We start from the raw sequence: 25173 nt of genomic DNA, 5'->3' as shown, positions 1-25173 counted from the left end.
CGTACACGAATAGTGGCGTCCTATTTCTATTTATCTTTGTAAATTTATTTATATCAATTATTAATTACTCTAAATATTCATGATATATTTATAGAACTCCAAGTTATAACTAGATTAAGTTTTACCTAAATAGTTTGAAGAGCAGCGTGACTGTTTGAAAATATGGATAGGAATAATATGAGGTAAGATTTCATTGTCCTTTCTCTTGTTTTTTTGCGTTACTTTCACATATCGTGGCATGTGTTGTAACTTGTAAACAATAGCACGTTTGTGAAACAAGTTCTTGCAATCGGTTTTAGAATGAATATGATTTAGAAATTTTGCGGGCGTGCAGTAAGTTAAGCTCCCGTTATGCGATATCGAGCGAGTAATCGCAATGTACTTGTGTGCGATGCTTCGGACACTTATGATTCCATAGTTATGGTGCTCGTTGGTTAATGGCAGATTGTTTTGTTAGATACTTTCGCCCGCGTCCACTTATCGTTTTATTACAATTTTGTGATATAATTATAACAACAAAAATCGATCTATTATCAATCACTTATCAGCAAGGGCAGCCACATGTTAGAATTGGCATTGCTGTCCTTCTAAAACCCAGAGTTATTTTTGCAGTTTTGAATTTGGAACCTTTTATTCCATTATAGTTCAAAATTCGATTTTACTTTGTTCTTTTTAAAGAGGACTTAGGAGGTTATAGATTTTCTTTGTTTGTGACATTTTAATGTAAACAAAATAATGGTTTTCTTTAAGAGCCCTTCAAGTGCACACTAGCGCCACAGCTAAATAATCGTAATTATTTAAATTTGACGAAAGATATTGAAAAAAGGGGGCCGCTACGGACTGTATTGTGTATTTAACTAACTTTTGAATACATCAAACTAGTTTTTATGTTGCTGGTTTCGTGGCGCTAGTGTGCATGTTGAAGGGCTCTTAATAAAATAATTAACTGTTGGACTGCACTGAGGCAGTTCATAATGTTTTTGAAATCATTGTTAAAAAGCAATTTTGTAGTAGGTATTTGTTTCATTGTAGCATCCAAATGTCTCGAAAGTACCTAAGTAGTGATTTGCTGAAATAACTTCATGGTTCCTTATTATTAAACTAAAATCAGATCAAATGTAAAAGTTATATTTTGTTTTGTGATCCAGTTGTTGGTGTAGTTGTCCTATGGCACCCCAGAGGTGCAGAGGGCTGTCACAAGCTCGCGCTACGCCTTCCTATTTTCAGCGACCCCTATGGCCTCGCTCTAGCTCAAACCGACTGCTCGTATCTCATATATGACGGACTGCCACCAAGGCTGTACAGGGCAGGGCAGGTCATGGCTTCCGTCCGGCGGTTCCCAACCGGAAGCGATGGTTGCGCTGTTCATTTCCCATCTTTGAATAGTAGGTCTTATCTATATTCATTTTCATGTCGCAATTTGTGATCCAGTTAGGCCAAAAGAAATGCAGGTTAAGAATGCAGTAAAATCATTGTTGCCCACATACTACACATTTGACCCTGGAGCATTTGATGGATATCCTGCTACTTAAATATTCTGATCATCTATGGAACTATGTAAACAAATTCCTTTATTATGCTGCAAGTGAAGTGCACATTTGTCTGAGTAATATTTGTAATGTTATATTCGGATTAGTGGCTCTGTGAGCCTTAAGGCGTGTCTCCATATTGCGCGGCAAATTATCGAACATTGGATCGCGAGGCAGCCGCGCGCAATGCGAGCTAACGCGATCTGATTGAGTTGGCTCGCGAACCAACCTGGTATCCATTGCGCGCGGCTGCCTCGCGAACCCATGTTCGATGGTTTGCCCGAACATGGATGGAGACAGGCCTTTAGACCTCTCAGTAAAGTCTTCATAAAAGCTTAAAAAATGTAAATAGAAAAAATCATTATGTTATTGAGTCATTATCACAGAGGACTCACTATGGCCTTAAGTGCCACATTACTCTACTGGCACTTAAGCCGTATATGCCAATTTCCACCATTTAGAACATTTTCCAAAAAAAAGGAAACAATGGACAGATTCTATAATCTCACTACCGAACCTCGCACTTGCTCACAAATTTCAGGAATCCATTGAGAAAGTGGGGAGAACATCCGGACATACAAAAGGACGTTCTTGCTCAAGCTGAAATAGACACCTTCGCTAACACTCGGTCATTGAAGTATTTTATGTTGCATGTTCCAGAGCTCCGTACGTGAGCAGCGGCCCGCGCAGCCTACCGCACCTCGGCAAGCGGCACTCCAACGGGCACTCGCACGCTCACTCCGCCAGACTCAGCCCGCCGGCGCCCTCACACAACAACAACACACAACAGGACGACATTATCAACTATATTTATGACTCGTGGAACAAGGTACACATTGACACTGCATACACAGTGAGCCAGAAAGAAATCTACCGATATTTATTTATTGGAACTTTGACTACTGACAAATACAAAATGGTGACATGATTGCACAAATTATGGTTCTGAATAACCAATAATATGTACTACTTACATCACAGAGTTTCATTATGAGCACAAAAAGTATTTCAATATGTTTTTTTATTGATTTTTTTTAATGCTTCTCTACTTAGGAATGAAACTGAGGGCCCTCTGTTTGGTATAGTCGCGGACGGTCTAGAACGCAAAATGACTAGTGTAATATTTTGCCTATATCCCTTTTAGTCTACATCGCGAACGGTCTAGAACGCAAAATTACAACTTTTTTATATCATTAGGTTAGGTTAGGTTCGTTAGTTATCTTCAAATGGCCGAAGGCCAAACAGCACAGAATAGGAGCTAACGTAAAGATATAACGACGAAAATGATGTAGGCATTTTGCGTTCTGGACCGTTCGCGATGTAGACTAAAAGTGATATAGGCAAAATATTACACTAGTCATTTTGCGTTGTAGACCATCCGCGAATAACCCCTCTGTTTTGTTGTTAAGAACAAACTTGTGTGTCTGTGATGTTAAGAACATAAGCTTATTACTTTCTCTTTTGGTCGATGGAAGCTTGTCGGTATCTCTCGCTCGACTAAACTAATCGGCCCGATATCTCGCCTCACTCCCTGTGTGTACATGTCGCAGGTGACGCGCGAGCTGGAGCGCGGTGGCGAGGAGGCGCGCTACTACAGCGAGCCGCCGCCGCCGCGCCAGCTCGCCAACTTCCGCCCCTTCAACCTCGACGAGTGGTGGGGCCGCCGCCTGCTGCAGGCCATCAACCGCTCCAAACACCGCTCCTAGTTCCCACCGGGGCACAATTCTGTAAGGAGACAAGGAGACATTTTATGTGAGTCTTCAGTTAAACCACTGAAATTGAAAAACAGTGTACGTTTTTCGATTTATCTTTGTAACCATACCAAAATATTTGACGACCTCCCTTCAATCTCGACGGGTAAAGTCGTCGTCTGCTTCTGGCTATCGACCGGCAAATACCGGTCCGAGTTTCGACCCGAGCATAATGGCTGATCTAAGAGAGACAATCGAGATTTTATAACATCCCTGCAGCGTCAGATGTCTTTAGTTATACCGCTGATATTCAGAAATGATGCACTTCTTCCAAATTAAAATGTAACTGGTCAAATGCTTGCTAAAATGATTGCCGGGCAACAATGTCGGCAGCTTTTAGGTGCCCCCTAAAAGAAAAATATGAGTCTAAACTCGCATGTCGATGAAAAACTTTACTACGTACCAGGTAAAATTAAACCATGCCACAATGTTCCACCTAAAGCGTCTGAACGATTTTTACCTCAGAAAAGTAGAAAGGGATGAATATTTGCGTGTGGTTTTTCATCTGGGTAGCGAAATGTGCATTTTGTCTTAAGTTTTATGCGGTAGCATTTGTCTACAAAGTCGACAAAGATTGGTTTTACTTGGTTTAAGTAGTCACGCAGATAACGGAGTTACCATAGACTTACAAAGTCGAACGTGGTAGTCAACTTATACCTGAAATAAAATTAGTTCACCATTTCTGTGATAACTCCGTCATCTGTGGTCTTTGAGCAACACTGGGAGTCTGCATTCGCCTCTGCCGAAGCATATGCTCAACTGGGCATGCACACTAGCGTTGTGACTAATCCGTACATAAAAAGAGATCGAGGTGTGCAAGATTTGTCTTTGACGTGTGTCATTTTCTATGTATATGTGTCGTCATTACAGATTGGATTTTGTATGTAGTGATTGAGAAGTGCGACTATGTGCACGTTTCCCCCCGCGAAAAATGGCAGAACGATTTGTACGGTGAGATATCGCTCGGGCTCCTCCCTTCCGACGTGTCGGAAGCCGGTGTTGGTCGAAGTCTGTGGTAGTTGTTACGTGGTTCGGTGAGAAATAAAGTCTTGTTGCCGTTTGTTATGATGTCAAAGACATGTACTAATTTTAAATTCAAAATATTTTAATAGTCTTAATTGCTCTGCAATCCAAATTTGGATTTGATTGTGTGAAACGTCTAGATTAGGATTGTTTTCAGATCTATTCAGGTTTAAATTAGGTTTGGTTTGAATCTGAATCATTGAATCTCATAGACTATATCGCTGGCCCAATATTACAGGGTTCTATGTTTCACTTTTATCGAACTGAAATTTGAACATTGTCATAGTGAAATTAAGGCGAATTTCAACTATCTTGAAAATGTAACATAAAACCCTGTAATATTGGGCCAGCGATATGTTAACATGACCGCGTATATAACGAAGAAGTTCATTTAATTGACTTAATATTTTCAAGTTTAGTCGTTTAGTTAGGCTATTATATTTCAAGTTGTATATTACATTTATTTTATCAAATTATAGAAATTTTCATGTTATATCTACTAAGAATCACCAGCTCTTTCGATCCTAATAGGAGAAAAAAGTGTCCGACTATTTCCATACAGTTTTAGATCTTTCCATTTCGTTACTGCCATAAAGTTTATGAAAAATGGCAACAGGATGGAAATAACAAATCTTGGGACACTTTTTTTCTCCTATTAGGATCGATAGAGTACGAGGTCGATCGATCCTCGCCAGATTTTGAGGAGAAGAAATGACATAAAAAATCCGAATAAAAATAATTACAACATGAAATTGCTCGTTTATGTTCCTATCCCAAAATCTGCATTAAAATATTGACGCAACGCAACGAGATTTTATTTATTACCAACAATTGTTTTATATACGCCTATACATATTTTAGTTTCCCTTGCTTGTGTTAACGTTTTCCTAAGTTTAAATTGCATTTAAATGAAATAATAATACCTTCTATTACATCTAAAATATATAAAGTTCGAGGTCAAAATATATTATAAAACTACAATAAAAGCAATAATATTAGTTTACCACAAGTAGGGAACCTGTATTTTTAAGACAATGTAAATATTTTAGCATGAATTTCAGTTTTATTTATATTTAAGTGAATAGTGTGACCGATAGAACCAGCTAGTGTGTTTTTAATTTTGACTCTGCTTGTAGTGATAACTAGGATTTCATGTGAAAAGTTCTACCATCAAATGTGACGTCTCACGTGTAAAGGTACCTTATGGCGGTTGGCGCTTACGCTATTATTAACGCCGCTCCAATATTAATGCGGTGCTATGCGATGTAAGCGCCAGCCGCCATAAGGTACCTTTTGCCGTGGAAGATCACAAATTATAGACCTATTTGACTTGACATAGTGACAGGTGACATTGCTAAATTGTTACTATTTGTGGCTTTCCATTAAAGAAGGGTTATGCTTCATGTGCCTAAGGAGTTTTACTTCAGATATGGGTCTAGGATGTGCAGGGCGGTCTTAACTGTGCTGGGGCCCCTGGGCACATAAGAATTTGGGGCCCTTTTGGAAAGTAAAGGAAGCGAATTAAACTTACATATACTGGGTCAAGCAAATCTTGTCAGTAGCAAACGGCGGCAAATTTGAAAAATCGCGGGTTAGCAACACTGTGTTCGAAAAATTCGAAAATCGCGTGTCATCTGTGTTTTATCTGTGGAATGTGGATCGCGAATGACAGCCATCATCTTTGTTTACATTCTGAATCGATTCTATTTCAAGAGATATTTCTGCTGTGTCGCCATTAAATACCAATATAATCAATAAAATTGTGCTTAATAAAAGATAAGGTGCCTACAATGCCTACAGTTCCAACTGATAAATCTAATAAAATATTAAAATCCAATAGGACATCTATCTACTGAAGCAATGATTTTATTCATTACATTCTTGTTTAACGGCATATTCCACTTGTAATTTTATTTTGAGATCTTCAAATTCACCACACACCGCTTTTAAATTGTCCATCCATACCATTTAATAACAATTTCAAACATTTTCAATAGAGAATCCACGAGTGACAATTTGAATTGACGTACGTAACAGGGCGCGCTCAGCGGAAAAAAAAGTTTTGGTTCGATGCACGGATTTAGAATATAACTTCATGGTTCGATGTACATTGTACATTGCTGCTTTTCTTAGCGCAATACTACTCTTTGAGTGTTGCCCTACTTTAGTTTGCTTTACATTGCTACTGACAAGATTTGCTTGACGCACTATATTTCTACTATTATGTTCCATTTATTATGAGTATTCATAATCAAATATATCGTTACTGTCTGTCCTTCGGGGCTCCGAAGGCCCCGTGTGCCCTTATGGTAAAGACGGTACTGAGGGTGTGCACATGGAGCAGGACTCTTCTCTGATGGAAAGCCACATACTGTACGACAAACATAATAACTTGCATCTTAAATTGCACAACATCTATACTGCAAAACGTAATTCAAGACCAAAAAAAGTAAACAATGTTGCCACTTTTTACTAGCGTGTCTTGTGTTTATGTAAAAATAAGTAAATAAAAGTACTTTTTTTAAATAGTAGCAGTAAAATTACGAATAAATCTTCAGCGTGATTATTTATCACAAGGAATTTACTATTTTACAAACAAGTTATTGCAATGGCAACATTGTCTTACTTTTTTTGGTCTTGAATTACGTTTTGCAGTTTAGTAGCGATATATAAGGCTGTCCATATCAAAAGGTACATTATCCAGTTGCTATAAAATACCTTTTGATTTAGAAAGCCACTTATGGGCATACATATTATGTTCTTTGTCACTCAAGAGTTGAATACGGCTATTATTTGTGCTCAAAATCTGTAACTCTACACAGTTTTAAATATTCTTGATATTTAATATGATGACTTAACAGACAAAATAATTAGAATATTTTAAATACCTATTTAAATAATTAGGCAGCGATCCCCAATTATACTGTTTTTTTTTAAATTATTATATTTATCAGTATGTAATGAATTTCGCGCCACCCCACGTGGATGTGCCACAATGTTTGGAAATAGAATAATGGTGGATAATTTTTTTTGTGTTACTTGTCTCGTTGTCCAAGGGACAATATTGGTACAGTTCTCTAGAAGAAATGTAGCTCGTTATAGGGACCGTGCCCGTTGTAGCGTCTGCCATGTTGTGGCGTCAGCCGCGTTAGATGAAGACGCTGGTTTGATTCCGGTCCCGGCCACCACAGGGCATCCCTTTACCATAAAATCAGGGTTTAAAAGCCATAACAGACGGGCGTACCGGACCGTGACCTTCAATCTGGTCCAATCCGAGGCTTGTTCGAGCGTGCAGAAGGTAGTCCGCCGTACATCCGTTAAGAACGCAGCTATAAGTGTGAGAAAGAGATATGCTGACCGTTTCAAGGTCGCGGTCCGGTACGCTCGTCTGTTACAACTTTAAACACGAAAAAATTGATTCACGACCCTAGAACATTATTGACCCATGCAATGTTTTTACTATACGCAGACTAATGAATTTCTGGATTATAATTATGATATACAATAACGTTGACATTCCATACATGCCTGTACTTAGACTTCGAATGTTGTAAATAGGTTTACAGGCACACAGTGCTGCCAGATTATGGATTTGAATAAAATGTTTTTACTATGTATGTGGCTTTTTATTTAAAAATTATTCCCCTTTGAACGCCAAGAGCCATTCTGTGCCGTGAGTTGTGTTCATAGAATCCAAGAAATATTGATGGTGTTTTATTGGTTGTGTTAACCACAGCTAGAGTTAGACGAGGGCTCTCCAAACCCCGGCCCGCGGGCCAAATCCGAACCGCTAAGCGTTCCAATCCGGCCCGCGGGAGCCAGGCTCCAGGTGTTCAGCCTTAGGGTCTCCCCTGATATATCGACGCGCATTCGGCAAAAGCCGATAGGAAAAAGCTTTATGTCCACGCAATAAGAGCGAAAAAGTCGTTGTTCGGCTCGGCTCGCATCGGCCGGCGCCTGCCGACGCGTCGACGGCTTTTTCGCTCTTATTGCGTGGACATAAAGCTTTTTCCTATCGGCTTTTGCCGAATGCGCGTCGATATATCAGGGGAGACCCTTAACCAACATAACAAAAGCAGTCAAGTCATAATTTCAAAGAATGTAATATTGTTGTACAGTCACCTGCAATAATATGTTACACTACGAAGGCCGCAAAAATATCTGACACGATCTTATTTGTAGAACAATAAGTAACATGATTTTGCAGGTGACTGTACACTACAAGTACAGAGAAAAATATCAGAACTATCAATTTATAAAAAATAAAACAGAATTAGTTACATTTGTACGGAACCCTCGGTGGGCGAGTCCGACATCGCACTTATCCGTTTTTTTTACAAGCTTTTATTTAGTTTCACCTGACCGTTGTCTGTCTGTGTAATCAAATCTTGCAAGTTAAATTTGATCCACTTCCCGGTTTCCGATTGAGCTGAAATTTTGCATACATATGTAAGTCGGGTGACATTGCAATATTATGGTGGCATCGATCTGATCTGATGATGGAGACCGGAGGTGGCCATAGGAACTCTGTGATAAAACAACGAAACCTAATTGTGTTTGGGGTTCTTAGAATTATCTCGATGAGTATTAGTTGCCTGTGGAAAAAAAGTACAGTCGGCGATAAAAGCTTGTACCAAAAATGAAATTTTTGCCAAAAACTTATTTGTTAATTCAGAAGCCTCCACCTCGTGGGCTAGAGGCATCATACTCGGTGCGGGGCGAACTTCTAGTTTAGTTGAACCGCAGCAAAATATACCTTAGTGCATTACCACAAAGTTTAAAGTTGTGTCTAATTTGCCCGATAGCGGTGACGGTTAAACATAATTAATTTAGTTTGACAGAGCTTTGTTTACACCAAAGTCGAGTACTCTCGAAATTCATATCGCCGTATGTGAAACATCTCGCTTCAAAGCAACCATGTTCTACGCATGAGTGAAGCGCTGGTAGGCAACCATCATTACCGGGACTTTGGTGGGCCAAAGGGAGAGAGGGAAATTTTCTTATCTGTCTATCTACTAGCATTATTGAATACATTTAACACATTCATTGCCACTAAGTGCTACGGGTTACGCTCGTAGCGCGTAGCCACGTTTTCGACGTAGGTATCGACGTAGGTAGAGCGTAGTCACTATGAACAGTGTACCCGACTGTCTGGTTCTTGGCCCTGAATGTGTTAAAAGAGTTAGCAGCTTTTAAAAATTTGTATGGTACTGGTAAAAAAATTTGGTTTTTTTTTTCTAAATGGCGGAGCTACGGCTGTTCGCGAAGTACAGCTGACAAACCCATAGTTATGACGCTTTGTAGAGTCGGACGAAGCAACTCTGTCATGGCATTTTCAATAACAAAGTGTGGCAATGTCAAATTTCTATGTAAATATGACTTTTATTATGACACTCCTTCACTTGGTTCATTTCAAGTTGGTGCAAAGTTAGCTTAGCCGGACTCTAGCCTCTCTCTCCGTGGTTCAATACTTCGGAGATCCTTTTATATTGGTTCCTCATAGTCCAAGAGTTCGTCAAGAGACAGGAACATAAGTTGTACTTATTTATGTTAGCGACCGCGCGTTACGAGTTACGAGATGCAGCGCCTAATGAGTTCGGCGAACATCTCAAAGGAGATTATGAGGAAACTTTTGTTTTTTTTTGGCGCTTTTGATATATTTCTCATGTGTGTTTTAAGTCTCGCATAAAGAGGGTGTTTTGTAACCAAAAAATAGGTGTAACAAAGCTTAAGTACCTAATTGTTTCAAGTTATTTAGTTTATTATATAGGTACGTACAACCTACCTATCGGGCACTAAATAATATAATTGCTTAGAGTCTGTGCAGAAAAAGAAGAGTCGTAAAATGTATGGGAACCAATACATTCCACGACTCTTTTTCTGCACAGAAAAATAGAAACAAATTAATAGTGGAAAAATTATTATATCTTTGGGAAGTGTAATGCTCTTATGATACTTAGTTGTCGCTAGGCGCCTCACTAACGGCGCGATTCGGGAAATGAATCTTTACTATTCATATCTATTGAATCTATCTCTAATCCATTGCCCGAATCGCGCCGTAAGGGTAACATTCCATTTCCAACGACAGCTGCACTACTGTCAATTTTACTATGGAAATTGACAATGACAGCGTTTAGTACCTACCGGTTAGAAATACCGGTTAGCTGCGGTTAGAAATGGAATGTTACCATAAGGCTCATATGATATGAGTGATATGATGTAAATATTCGCTGTCATCGAGTGAGTCTCGATAACTCAGTTGGCAGAGCGATGGGCTAGGGATTCAGGGACGTGTATTTCAAAGTTTTCTCGTAAAATTGATTCCAGACATTTATTTCACTCTCTATAACTTACTCGCCCAAAGCACGTCCATTCGGGCTGTTCGCGATGTCGTCACTTAATTAAATTTCGGCTAAAGAATGAGCCTGCGAGATTTACACTAATTGATTCCGACGGGCCGAGTCGATTAGCTGGTTTCGTTTTATATGGGGGACTCGGTTATTTGGGTTAAAAACTTTTTAGTATGAGTTAAAGTTATGTGACTTAGATAAGTAGGTACACTGATAGAAAAGTACAACAAAAATACACTTAGAATTACAAAAATAAACTTAATCCGGGGACAAGGAGAGTTAACTAATAGCAACAAATTGACTTTTGCAATTTTTATTAGCTCTTGCAATTTCTATTATCTGTTTGTTGAGATTATATTTGGGATTACTGAGCTGTTTGTAGAAATAAATAAACTTTACAGAAATAGTGAAATGTCCATAATTATTACTAAAACTTCAATTTTCCCCCAGTACAGAACTGTTTTTTAATTCCTGTGGCCTATTTTATAAAGCTACAAGTTACAATTTACAAGCGGAAGTCTCGTTATAACACATAGGGTTAGAAAGAGACTTCCGCTTGTAAATTGTAACTTGTAGCTTTATAAAATGGGCCACTGATGGTGATGATTTTTCTCTCAGTGTACATCATAAAATAAAGGGACTTTAAATATTTTAAATTTCTTGCTACCGGACCCTAAGGGACCATAGGCTATATCGAAATTTCTACTTCTTAAGCTATATCGATTAAAGTCTTGGTAAAACGTGGCTTTCGACAACTATGTATAGGTAACGAAAGACGTGATTGATTACGAAAAGAGAGACCTAAGCCCTCCTACGTGTACACGCTCAACGAAGCTGGCCAACTTTATTGTCACACGTGCAATAGAATTTTTAAGACCAAGTTCGGCCTGGCCAGCCACATAAGAGCTCACGCCAGACAACGTCCATGATATTTGTTTAGGGTCGCCGTCATCGAAAACGATGAGGAGGACTATATATATATATATAGGTAACGAAAACAGATGAAACTAAATAAAAGCGTGTGGAGTAAGAGTTAGACCAAGCTAACTTGGCAGTAACTTTGATAGCCCAGACCGTGCAAGTGTTATTTAAACGTCATAATTTTATAGAAGTAGGTACCTTTCGTACTTACATCTGTAGGAACCTCAGAGGTTCCAACCTGCACTGGCAGTTTCTTTGCCATAGAATGATATACCATACTTAATGTCGACACGTCAGTTTTGACTGTTAGAAAAATTCAATTATGTTTTAAGTATGTTCAATACGAATTATTTACGTTTATCTTATTAGTTATATCCCAGAAGTTGTAAAGTTGTTAATTTAAATACAGTTTATGAACCATACACAGTGGTTTGATTGTGAACCCACACATCAAAATTTATAAGAATTCCCCTTCCCGTAGGTACCTATTATTCTCGCTGACGTAAGTTTGATCAATAAGGGCTTCGAAGGCGTTAAAGACTTTTAAATCCCCTTTAATAGATCAGTCGTTTCCAAAATAAGTGCCACATAAAAATTCTAATGCGGACGTAAAAACGCCTCTGAGACAATCGGAGCTTTTCCTTTCATTGCCCAATGTTCCGATAGCCGATTTAAGCTTGATTCATAACTTAAAGCTTTGTTTGAATTTATTTTACTTAAAATATTTTTTTCATTAGTAAGTAATATTAAATATATAGTCTAATATACAAAATTGTGTTGTTAACTTGCTATAGTGTAACATATACATACCTACTCATTTTGTTTATCTTCTCTTCGAAAGTTTCAAGCACAGGGAACTGTTCCTCTTTTTCCTAATTTGTGTCTATCCTCGGAATATCCAAATGTCCCGGCATGAGGCATAATAGGAAAGAGTAATATCAATATCCTCTTTGGATCACTGTGTTAGATAGTCATTTAATATGTTTTACAGTACATATATATGGTGCTATTTTACCGCGATAATTAGCACATTACGCAACTTATTACGCAAGGGCCATATCAGCCATATGTACTGTAAAACGTTGTACCTACGATACATGTGCGAATAGGTAATTCGCAACTCATGTCGATTTACAACACTCCCTTCGGTCGTCACCACTCCGCCACATGTTGCGAATTACCTATTTTTCACACTAGTATCTCTTCACTCTTGTATCGTAATGTAGGTACTATTAATATAATTGAGTAGCAAACATCTATATAAATATTATTCCTCTTTAAAACAATCTTAAAAGTGTAGGTATTTCAGCCTTCCTATTTAGTACAATTCTTAAAGTCATTCTTAAGTACCTACTTTCTTCAGGATTTGGTTAGGATTTTCAGAAGAAATAAAACAATCGAAATTGTTTGCTGTATTCAATTTTATTTGCTTCAAAGTCATTAGCCATTGTCGTCGGGATCGGTCCGTACATTTTTTTGTTATTTTTATATTTTGCTTCTATTGTAAAAAAAATATGGCGTCACGTCATCAGAATCCATTAGGCCAGCCGGTCATTAATCAAAGATCCGATATAACAAAAGTAATAAAATTATGTGAATCAGAGATTCGTACTCAAAGTATATGTAGGTACTTATATATTACAAAATATTAGTTAAATGCAATTTATACAAATCCCAGTCCATTAAAGAAAGCATTGAAATATTTAATTACTCTGATGAATGAATGAAATTCTGAATTGAAGTTCTAATAGTCTTTCTAAATAAATACCTAAAAAAACGGACCATCAAAATTAATCCTTTTCTCTAATTATTATAGGTTTTTCAAGTAAATGAATTTCTTTGATAACAAACAGCAATCCATTGAATGTGGAATACAGATTCGTTAAGCCTTCCATTATGGAGAGTCCCGAGGGCCGAACGCTAATATTCTGCTCCGAAAAATCTTTTTTAAATGTACGTACGACGAAATATTTTTGACCTGAATACGTTTTTAAATAATCTTGATGTTTGATTTATTCATTTATTAATGGATTGTATTGTTTCATTTTGTAGGTTTATATTAGTTTTATATAATCTAGTGTAATGACTATTGTGTGGCTGTAATATGTTGGACTATGTGATTATCAATAAATGCTTTTATTAATTTTGTAGGTAATTAGGAATTTATGTTTAACTACCTATATATTTGTAGTAATTAGTAGTAGTAATTAGAATTGAGTAGGAGGTACCTACGAGTAAGCCGGAAACGGAATATTGTTAACTTTAATTAATTAGCTAATTTAGGTCCCTAACTATGTCAGATAGAAGTACCTACTTAAAAGTACTTAAGATAAGTACCTACTTAAAATATAAAACAAGAATCTAAGTTAACTGTGTGGCGGTTTAATTAAAGAACTTCTGCATGTCTTAGGGGGGACTTCACACTTATGTGCCATCTGTACAATCGCAGCTTGAAATAGTTTTGACACAGCAGCTATGAAAAGTGACCATAATGAACATTGCCTTTGGGACATAAATATAATCTGTATCAACGGTTGCCTTGCTTGTCATGAGATTTGTACAGATTACGTTAGACAGGGCATGATGTTCAAGTGTTCACTTGTTCAGGCCTCAACCTGGGGTCCCGTGGTGGCCGTGTTGACGCTGGTGGTGGTGGACACCGCGTCCGGGTCCTGTTCGCGCACGCCCAGCCATGGCAGCCGCTTCTCCAGCTCGGCCCTGGAAAAACAGCAACACAATGCGATGGGACAAAAAATGTAATCAACCACCCAGGGACTGCAATGTAAACATTCAGTTTAGTTGGCCTTAAATCTGGCCAACGCGCTGTGAATGTGTTCATTAAATCACGTTACACATGTGTAGTGCATAATTATTTTCCATCGTGTTTTCGGAAACGTAACTTGCTATTTCAGCCAGTCTCGGTACAAAAAGTACATACTGAGGTTGATTGAAGTAGCATGACAAATACGAACTTTTCCGAGAAAATACGAAGAATAGTTATTTGTACAACAAGAGATCAAAGTTTGATATTTCTTCGAGTGCTTACTTTGAGTCCCGTGCAAGCGAAAGATTCTATAATAGATTCACTTTGATCTCGTGTAGTACACAAAATTTTTCACCCTAAGCAGTGAGAACATACCTAGAGGGACAGAGATAATAGAACCCAAGTATATCGAACTTGTATTAGACCCCGCATGTTGAAATGACATTTGACTATAAAAGTCACTTGAATGACATTTTGTCTCACTCAGTGAGCAAAATGCGATTTTGCTCACTCATACTGTCTCACTAAGTGAGCAAAATCGCATTTTGCTCACTGTTTTTAAGAAGCAAAGTACCCTTGTTCGAGCTGCTGAGGTGAAAAAACAATTATGCATTATAATAATAATTATTATTTATTATTAATTATAATTAATTATGCAATTATTATGTATTATGTATATGGTGGTAGGTACATCTGTACCTACCTACAAGTTATGACTGACCTGTATCTGGGGTGGTTGATGGCGTACACCCATGGGTCTATGCAGGACACCACTTTAGCGCACACCGCCGGGATCATCGTGGCCACTGGCGTCAGTATACTCCTGTAAAAAAAGAATTATATCTAAGGTAAGTAATTTTTTATTGGTTTCGGAAATGAAATAGGTAGGTTCGAGATTGATATGGGAACGCGGAATGGGCAAGCGGAAACAGGGCGGCCAATTCCTCGGGTACATATATAGATGTGCTTAAGCGGCACATGAAAAAGTGTCGTATAGAGCCCTCGCGATGGGAGCAGCAGGCAGCCATACGAACGGCATGGCGGGCAGCAAATGCTAACGTAACGATTTTGAATCGCCGCCTTGATGCCAAGCGCGACGAAGTAAAATCCAGACCATCTGCGGCAATACATTATAAGGTGTGCTCACATGCCCGCAATGTTCGCGAACTTTTAGTAACAAGATCGGCTACGTCAGCCACTTGTGAGCACACCAGAGGCAGCAACTGAGTTGATAGCAGTCGCCGTGGCCGAATCGGCCGTGGAGTTATTATACAGGGTGATTCAGGAGACGTGAGCAGGACTAACACCGCGCATTTCGTAAATTATAAGCAACTGTTTCGTATCAGTATTAGTGAGTTTAACGTTAATTTTGTAGTCGTGTTGAAAGAAAAAGTTATTAATTTATTTACGACATGCATGGTCACCCTAAAATTAGAATACCAAACTACCGATATTCTGTGTCAAATTGAATGTCATCACTGCCATCACGGTCTGGTTACTTTTGAAAACTCGTATCTCACCAAGTTTGACAGTACATTTTCTTCGTAATCAAAATGCTGTCATTACGGTAAAAGAGGTTTTATGTTTATTATTTAGGTTTTGTAGGGTGACCAAGATTGTACAGAATTAAATTTGCCCTCGCCAAAAAGTTAAAAAGTAGGAAAAAGTGTGGTTGTTTCACCTAAATACTACGGTGATCGATCAATTATCAATTACTCAGTGTGTAGGATTAGTCCTGCTCACGTCTCATGAATCACCCTGTATTATATAGGTATATACTTACTTACTTACTGCTAGCCTTTCTCCGCAGACGTTTTGTCTGGTTGCCCTTGGCATAGGTCTCTCCCATATTCCTCCACGCGTCCCTGTCCAGAGTCGGTCTTCTGTTATAATATATAGGTATATATTACAAAACAACTAACTTTATCCGCGACAGCGCGTCAAATAGGCAGCTTCTGAACTGAATGCTCTTCGGGTTTAATGATGATTTCTTCTGTAGGCATTTCTTAACAATCTCGTTCATACAATACACATTTACCTATCGAGGTGTAACTGAAAGCGCGAGACTGCTGGAAGTTCATTCCGTTGCCGTATTTCCGGACCGATACGACTTTCAAATCTTCAACAAAAGAGCGTACTCCCATTTTAAAGGTTGGCAACGCAACTTCTCTGGTGTTGCGGGTGACTAATCAGGCGATGCGTGTACTCGTTTGCTTCCTTCATAAAAAAAGAAATTTACCTATCTCCAAATGCTCCAGTCATCGCAACGAACGCGTACGGCGTCCACGCGCAGACGAATAGGAAGAAGATAGTGAAGGCCACTTTAGCGATGCGAATTTCAACGCTCTTGCCAGCGTCCTCCTTGTTCGCCGCCAGCGATTTCACGTTCATCTTCTTGGCTTGGTCTTGGAGCATGCGCTCGTGCCGGCGTACCTGGAAGAATAACGTTTAAGTTTAAAGGTTAAAGGCTGCCAATTTATAAGTAAGTTACGGGAGGTAAAGTAAACGTACTAGTGCTCGACATGCTAATGCCCAATAGTAGACACCTTGCTGTCACCTCTTTTGACAATGACTTAAGTTCAGTAACTTTGCGTATGTTGATGTTGACATCGTAAAAATCCCTAATAATATTGTAAATGGGAAAAGGTAAAACTGGTGCTCGACGCGGCCCCAGTACATGTCATCTTGAAACTTAAGTCATTGTCAATAGAGGTGACAGCAAGGTGTCATCTATTGGGCATTAGCATGTCGAGCACTAGTACGTTTACCTTAGTAAGTCTGTTTCTTTGTCTATCTGTCTGTCAATCTGTATGTTGCCTCTTCACGCTTTAACCGCTGAACCGATTTAGAAAACAAAAGTTGAGGAGCGAAAATTGACAGGGTAGTTTTTATTTTTCATCATTATTCCCACGTAGACGACGTAGAGGTCGCAGGCAGAAGCTTATTTTAAATATAAAAGTTCGTTATCAAAAACGCACCGTACCTGTATAAAATTAATTAATATTTCTTTAGGTCAAAAATATCGAATCCCCGCCTATAATCTCCAGCTTCAAGTTAAACCAGCTGAATAAGACTCAATCCGCTTTGATCTCAATAAATTAATTTCGCTGCGAAACCCCGATTCAAAGAGATCTAGATACATTTCAAAAATATACCATTCTATATACTTATTACCTTTCTTAGGGTGGTATTCCATCTGTCAAATAGGTACCTTTCTTTGTGCAATGTGTATTGCGTCTCACATTTTGCTTCATGAGAGAGTGAGGCGCAACGACATTGGACATTGAAATTGGAGAGGTGGAACAAACCAATTAAAAAGCTGTATAATACCCTTATACATTAATAATTAATTTTTAATTGGTTTGTTCGGGAGTACTCTTAAGAATGTTACTTGATTAAAAGAAGCCTACTTCAGATCTGTACAATGTTTTGTTTGAGATTTTGTACAATGTCATTAAGAATACGAATTAAATATTCGAATGTCAATTTAGGTCTAGACTAAGAGCTACATATTTTTTATATTAAAATCTTACTTAAACTTATCTATTCTTATTTTTTATATTAAGTATTACTTGTATTATGTTTGTCTTTTATTTAGTTAAGTTAATATTATAGAAACGAGAAGGTATGTATTTTGTTTAAGAATAACAGTATGATATTTACATAGATCCAAGAATTATGATTATTAAAAAAAAAAATGTTTATAAAAAAAAACGAACCACAAATCGGTCACCTTAGTAGGTACTGCTTTTTCACTGAGGAGGAGAGGCGACATGTGTAATCCACATCTCTTCTCCGATTGGATTACAACCAATCACGTCTCCTCTCATCGCCTCAGTGGAGAGGCAGCCTAAGGCCTCACTCCCGCTACTAATCAAACCGAGTAGCGCCCAGTCACTGTTGGCTGTCAATAAGACTGCGAAGAGGTGCATAGCAACTAAATGACCATCAATTCCGCTAACCGGATGGCAATCGTCATAATATGGTAATGTTCGTATAGGTATACTGCAAAACGTAATTCAAGCCCAAAAAAAGTAAGACAATGTTGCCACTGCAATAATTTATGTGCAAAACAGTAAATTACTTTTGATAAATAATCACGCTAAAATAATTTATTCATTAGTAATTTTACTCCTACTATTTAAAAAAGTACTTTTGTTTACTTATTTGTACATAAATACAAGACGCGCTAGTAAAAAAGTGGCAACATTTCTTACTTTTTTTGGTCTTGAATTACGTTTTGCAGATTAGTTACTCCATACCAAAAGGTTTACCAAATATCACGTTAGATGGCGTTGGGACTATCGCGTATCAAAACTTCTAACCCTTTACAGCGGTATGTTCAATGGGAGACTGAGGAAAAATATATTCACCTCTGTCTAAATTACAACGCGTAAACTAAACAACAAATAGAGTACGTCAGACCAAGGATAGTCTGCAGCGGATTTGATAGCCCACGCAGTGCAAGTTTCATTTTAAACGTCAAACTTCTATGAAATTATGACGTATAAATAATACTGTCACTGCGTGGGCTATCAAATCCACTGCAGCCTTTTTTTGGTCCGACTCTAAACAAAAATAACGAATAAAGGGAAAACTAGTGTGTTCGTGCGAACTGTACATTTTACTCTCCTGTGGGCAATAGTTAACAGCTTGTGGGCATGTAAGTAATGAATTTTTTTTTCCATTACTTTTTCATGTTCTCCAAAATATAATCAAACCAGTAATGATTTTATCATAGTTCTCTAAACAAAAGGAGGACCTTTTCACGTGGATAAGGGTTAAATAAGAAAATTAACCTTTATAGCCCTTAACTCTTGTGTATGTCTACAGGAAAGACGTAAAACAGTTTTCTGTTTGACCCATTTCGGTAACGCGGTAACCGACTTCAATATTATGTACTATTGGTTGTTAGTTGCATTTCAGCGGTCTGCGGCTGCATTCTGAATCAATAGCATGCATTGCGCCCATACTATGTTATTTGCATTGCAACTTCGGCTGCTACCATGTATCGCATGGGCGCGTTATTAATTTCCGATCGATACATAGGGGTAAAAGGTAAACAAGGTCTAAGAGTAAATATAACTTAGAGCGGCAATGTGGCAGGCCGATGGCGGATTGGATATTTAATGTATTTCCTACGTCTATTTACTCCTCTACACGATGGCCCAGCGCTGAACCAGCGAGATGACCGTGTGATGGTTATGGCTACTACACGATGGCCCAGCACTGGACCAGCGAGATGGCCATGCGATGGTCGAGAGCAAGCACTATGGAATGGGCTACGCTATACTTGACTAGTTCCAAAGTAAACAAATTATTTAAGCTCGTGTAAACTTAATACGTAGATTATTAAATAAAATATTGTTGTTATCGGTGACGAAAAACGCGTGTTTTCTTAAATAAACCAAGCGTATCTCTTTGCGTGTTTTCTTAAAAAAATATCTCACGGAAAATAACCGCGTCCGCGTCCGGGCATTAACATTAAACAAAAGAAGAAAAAATGGCCGCCGCGGGGTCTCGTCGTAGAATTACGAGTTCAGTACATCTGTCAGGGGCAGCGAAGATTACCTGTATTATGAAGAAAATTGCTAACCCGATTCTGTCCGCGATTGTGCACAATGGGAACGAATAAAGAGGCAGACGTTCGGAGCTGGGCCATACTACCCCGTAGTTAACAGTAGGGTAATGTCGTTCTATGAACTTCTTCTTTGTCATGAAATAAAACTATTGAAACGGATTATATCACGTATATTGAATGAAGTATAAAGTGGAACTTGCTAACTAAGTAAACAAACCGCCATATTGAAATTGTCTCTGAATGATGAATTTACTAGTGACTTTTGTTTACTTATTAGCAAGTTCCATTATAGAATGACACTTTACATCCCGACGTTTCGAACCCTTTACAGCGTTCGTGGTCAACGGGTGACTGAGGAAAAACTACACTGTGCAAAAACTACCCTCTTATAAAATAACGAACCATCATAAACTATAAATTTAAAGGCCAGTTATACACGCAAAATGGGGTCATAAGGTTCTTCATTACAACTGACGGACATAACTCTCCAAAACACTCTATCACGATTTTGAACCGATTCTATCAAATATATTATAAATTATAGAATTAATTATTATAAATTAATATGTATTTAACAAATATGTGCATACGAGTGTTTACGCAGGGAGCTGAAATCGTGCTGCGACGCTTCTGTGTGTATGGACCTTTAGTAAGCGTACTGCTTCTAATCTACCGACTGTGCTCGCCGATACAAGCCCGGGCTCGCCGTTTTCTCCTTTATAACATTCCAGAGCCATTCCGTTTAGGAATTCGTGCATTCGATTCAAATACAAATACCTAATGCCACTTCGCGAAAACATTGGTTACTTAGGCTTAGTCTAGCTACCGCGATTTAGCGTAAACATGATGTTTTTAAACTTTTAGCCATATTTTGTGAGTTGAATACTGTGAACTTTTTACTTATAGACCCAACACCGAAAACGAAAAATTTGGTTATTTCATACATTCTATGGGTAATCCTATAATTTTTCACGATTTCAGGCTTGGTGCCACAGTAAAAGTTACTAAGTAGGTATGATCTGTAATATGAATCTCGCACAATATGGCTATGGCTATGGCAAGGGTTGAGAAAATATCCTGTATTTAACTAGGAAACAAATCAAGTCCTGTATTTGATTGTATTATTTTATGTATCAGCACTACTATGCAAAAATTAACTGAAAAATAGATGTCACTAGCGACCCGCCCCGGCTTCGCACGGGGTACACAAAACCTTAACAAATTGTACACCTAAACCTTCCTCAAGAACCACTCTATTGATAGGTGAAATCTGCATGAAATTCCGTTCAGTGGTTTTTGAGTTTATCGCGAATAAGAACAGATAGACAGACGCGGGGGAGGCTTTGTTTTATAAGGTGTAGTGATATACGATAGAAAAAGTGACGAGGGCCTTTTTCTGTGTTTTGATAACTTTTTCAGTTTAATAATATTAACATCTACTTCAATATTAAACTTTCGTGAGACATATTTTAAATTGTTTATACGACAACGGTTTCACTCACTTGAATTTTTAGTCGCTATTGGCGACATGTTTCGGGCCCGTCGGGGGTCCTTCCTCAGGCTCAGGCGCGAGCACTCGAGCCCGAGGAAGGACCCCCGACGGGCCCGAAATATGTCGCCAATAGCGACTAAAAATTCAAGTGAGTGAAACCGTTGTCGTATAAACAACATCTACTTCAGTTTATTTACTGGTTAGTGAAATGTATAATCCAAGTTTAAATGGATTGGTTAAACTATCGTGAGTTACTAACTTGGTTTAAAACTTTGGACTTTCTCGCCAATCGCGAGTTGAAAAAGAACTTTCTTAGTTTCAAACATCTTTTCTTATAAAGAAGTAAATCAGTTCTAAACATACAGTGAAAAATAATGTTTCAGATTCGTAAACACTCTTAGTTAATAGTATTTTTAATTGAGTTAATTTTAATTAACTATTATATGAAACGATCATGTTTAGAGTAGGTACTTGTAAGAGTTGTAAGGATTGTAATAAGATTTAAAATTTCATTACAAATGAGCTTTCGTAAAGCTCGCTTTATTTAAATGAGTTTTTAGCTACGTATGGAGTGACGAGCACTCTAAACTTATTAATTTGATTAATTTCTCTATGGTTGTGCCAAATAGTATGGTTGTGATTTCGCATCCACGTCAAATCAACAGTTGGTTTTATTGCATACTAAGTGTTGATTCCATCAACGGTGGATAATATCATTTGGTACAACCAAAACTCAACTCTAAACTAAGGGCGGTTCGGTTTGGTTTGCTTGTCACCGTAACTGTGGATTGTTAATGTCAAATTTTGACATTGTACGTATTCGAGAACTTATGATTTTTCCCACATCAACGGGAGATCAACACGATACGTCAAACGTCGCTTGTCGAATAGGGGTCCAGATGATTGTACAAGTGAGGCTTTCCTTTTATTTATTGCTTTACTGCCGTATTCGAACTTCAAGATATTCACAAAAGACTACTATATCCATTCTAGATACGTTATAGTTTAGACATCAACTAGTTCTCTTGTGAAGCGCAATTCGGGCAACCAATGTCACTTTTATGTTAGATAGAGTAAAATATCCATTAGATATGAATTAGATCTCTAAGTCATATCCTGTGGAAATCGTTCAAGAGTATCTCCAGAATCGCGCAAATGTCAAATTTGACAGGTTAGATCTTAAACATATCGTTATCGTATCTTGGTGATGTCTAATAGATATCTATTTCATAATCCGAATCGGGCCCATAGTTACGGTATAATGGTGGAATGCACAGCTGTGGCAAGGCGTAGCACTCCGTAGATGTTATGTAGCGGAAAAATCTGCGTAGCACCTTACCGCGCTGACACGTCACGCGAGAGAAATAGGTATGTATGTCGGCGGCCGATCGTAAGATCAGGCATATCGTGAAATTCCTAGGCATATCGTGAAACGTGAAAATCTTTGACTCGTTCCCTGAGTTATCCGAAAAAATTACGTGATAGTATTAGCTTATTTTTAACGTTACCCAATTTTATTACTTTTGAGTGTCTTATTACCATATTACATTCATAATTTTGTTATTAGTAGGATTACGACCGAAACACGAATCAAATAGACTCTAAGATTCCGTCTATCAAGTACAAGTTAACTATTTGACAGCCGCCCTCTGCATACCGCAGCCCGAAATGCATCTTTCACTGAAATTAACCCGCGATGGAAACTATCTCGCTGCGATCTAGTTTAGAACTGTTATTAATCTCATCAGCTCGCAGTTCGCTAACTTGCTGCAACTAATTGTTTAAGAGTTTTAAGAACTTTTCACTTCCTTTCTCTTGGTGTAATGTACTCTGTTTTAAACTAAGTGAAGATCGTGTTTAAATCCTTCAAGGAAAAGATTGAAAGATTCTTTGAAATTAATTCATTTAAAATATAAAATTATATGATTCGATTACTGTAATTATACTATTTTATGTCAAATCCATTATTGTTTGTAAAATGGCTAACCCATTTCGTTTATTGTAAGCAAACAATGTAAGCAAACAAATGCACTGTTACTATGTTGTTGATTTTATTACTTAAAATATACAGGCAATGGATTCCTGCGAACTTGTTCGATTTATATTTGCCTTTAAACACTTGATTTTGTACAGTAGATATTCGCTCCATACGCTCGATGTTGGAGGCGACAAACTTTAAAATCGTATCTTCTATGTAGTTGTTTTGCACAACTTTTTCTGCCAACGATTCTTGTAAAAAGAGGTCGCCCACTATAGCCATTCTGATACCCAAATTGTTTGTGAACTTCGCTAATCGAATTTTAATTAAAAAAGCCGATGTTAAGGATGATTAGGATTACAAGTTTTAATGCTTGGGGACATGTAGTGATTTCTATGACGGTTATTGATTGTCATAGAAACATTACAGGTAGAACATTACAGGTACATTTAAGAAGTACTTAATGTGCCCCAGCCTGTGAAGATCGGACGGCGAATCATAAAAAATATACAAAAAATAGCTTATGTACCCACAGGCTATTTACAATTCAACGCATTACGCAATAGAACACACAACCTATAATTTTAATTACCAACATGGCAACAGTTCTGTTTGTATGCAATTAGGTATTAACAATTTGAATTTTTTTATAACGAAATACGCTTTTCGGAATGGCTTTATTACTAAATATATTTCCATGTTAAGTAAAAACCATCGCCATGTGATGTTTATGTAAGTATGTTCATTTTTTCATATGTAAACCTTAAGTTTTCTGAGTTGGATCAAATCCACGGAACACTGACCGAGTTAAGAATATTAAAAAACTACCGAGACGAAGTTGTGCGCCCGACAGCCGAACGGAGTTTAACTAAACTGTTTTAAACTTTAAACGACTTGCACGCTTACTAGTCCATTGATGAAAATACTTATTATGTACTTTTCAACTGGTATTCAATGTTAAATCGAGTATTTTTTTTTAAATCTTATATCTTAATTTACAAGTCACACGACTTATCGCTAGTCTACCATCGCTATAAAATAAAGTTTAACTAGTAAGTATATTTATTAGCACAAAAAGAACATACAATACAATACAATACTCTTTATTGCACATCTCACATAATTTACAATACTTAATGTTACTACAGTCAACGGTAAAAATATGGGTGTAGACAACTTACTCAAAAATATGTCCCATAGTTCTTAATTCCCTGACTTAAGAGTTATGGGATATATTTTTGAGATGATTTGTACACCCATATTTTTACAGATTAAGTACTTACTGTACAATATGTACAAAGGCAATTGGATAAAGGTAATAATAGGTCAGGAGTTAATATTTATGTATTTAAACGAACAGTCCAGAGAATTGCGCTAAAAGGTATACCGGGTGTGGCCTGTAATATGAGCAAAAAATTAAACTGTAGGCTGTACTCCTCATACTGACCAACATTTGTTCGGCGACTTTAAGAAAAAACTTGTGGCTTGATTTTTATTACACTTTAAAGTTTATTCAAAGACGCAATGTATTGCGAATTTTGTTATGTTTAAGGCTTGACAAGAAACGTCAATCAAAATGAAATGGCGTGGCGATGGCGTCCATTGAAGATAATATTTATTTTGTATGAAAAATAGGGAGTCTAAATACTTCATAAGTTTTAAAAGTTGTTGAACAAAAGTGTCATCGTTTGAGGAGTACAATCTATGTTTTAATTATTTGCTCGTGTTACAGGCCACACCCGGTATTGCATACTTTTGCTTTTACCTACTTAGGTTCTTGTGAA

At 37.7% G+C, this 25173-nt stretch overlaps 2 protein-coding genes across 3 annotated transcripts in view; one reads left to right on the top strand and one right to left on the bottom strand.

Moving 5' to 3' along the window:
- LOC134669116 (MAPK regulated corepressor interacting protein 2) lies at positions 1–7918 on the top strand. Its single transcript, XM_063526650.1, has 3 exons — positions 1–182; positions 2190–2358; positions 3080–7918. The coding sequence occupies exons 1-3, from the start codon at positions 163–165 to the stop codon at positions 3233–3235; spliced, it is 345 nt and encodes a 114-aa protein (XP_063382720.1). The 5' UTR covers positions 1–162; the 3' UTR covers positions 3236–7918.
- A 6230-nt stretch (positions 7919–14148) lies between these two features.
- LOC134669119 (opsin-3) overlaps positions 14149–25173 on the bottom strand; it is a 29509-nt gene continuing 18484 nt past the window's right edge. For both annotated transcript variants that reach the window (XM_063526658.1, XM_063526659.1), the window contains 3 exons: positions 16578–16771; positions 15060–15161; positions 14149–14292 (listed from right to left, as the gene is read on the bottom strand). In XM_063526658.1, the coding sequence (XP_063382728.1) occupies positions 14178–14292; positions 15060–15161; positions 16578–16771 (411 nt within the window). In that variant the 3' untranslated portion in view covers positions 14149–14177. The remainder of the gene's footprint in view (positions 14293–15059; positions 15162–16577; positions 16772–25173) is intronic.

Source organism: Cydia fagiglandana, chromosome 11 (assembly GCF_963556715.1).
Source record: "Cydia fagiglandana chromosome 11, ilCydFagi1.1, whole genome shotgun sequence".
Taxonomy (NCBI): Eukaryota; Metazoa; Arthropoda; class Insecta; order Lepidoptera; family Tortricidae; genus Cydia; species Cydia fagiglandana.
Note: the sequence above shows the minus strand (reverse complement) of the source record. Positions and strands in the feature narration are given on the sequence as shown.

Coding starts and splice junctions, on each gene's coding strand:
- LOC134669116 (XM_063526650.1), top strand. CDS start 163: ATGGATAGGAATAATATGAG. Junction 183..2,189: donor ATGGATAGGAATAATATGAG/GTAAGATTTCAT, acceptor TGCATGTTCCAG/AGCTCCGTACGTGAGCAGCG. Junction 2,359..3,079: donor TTTATGACTCGTGGAACAAG/GTACACATTGAC, acceptor TACATGTCGCAG/GTGACGCGCGAGCTGGAGCG.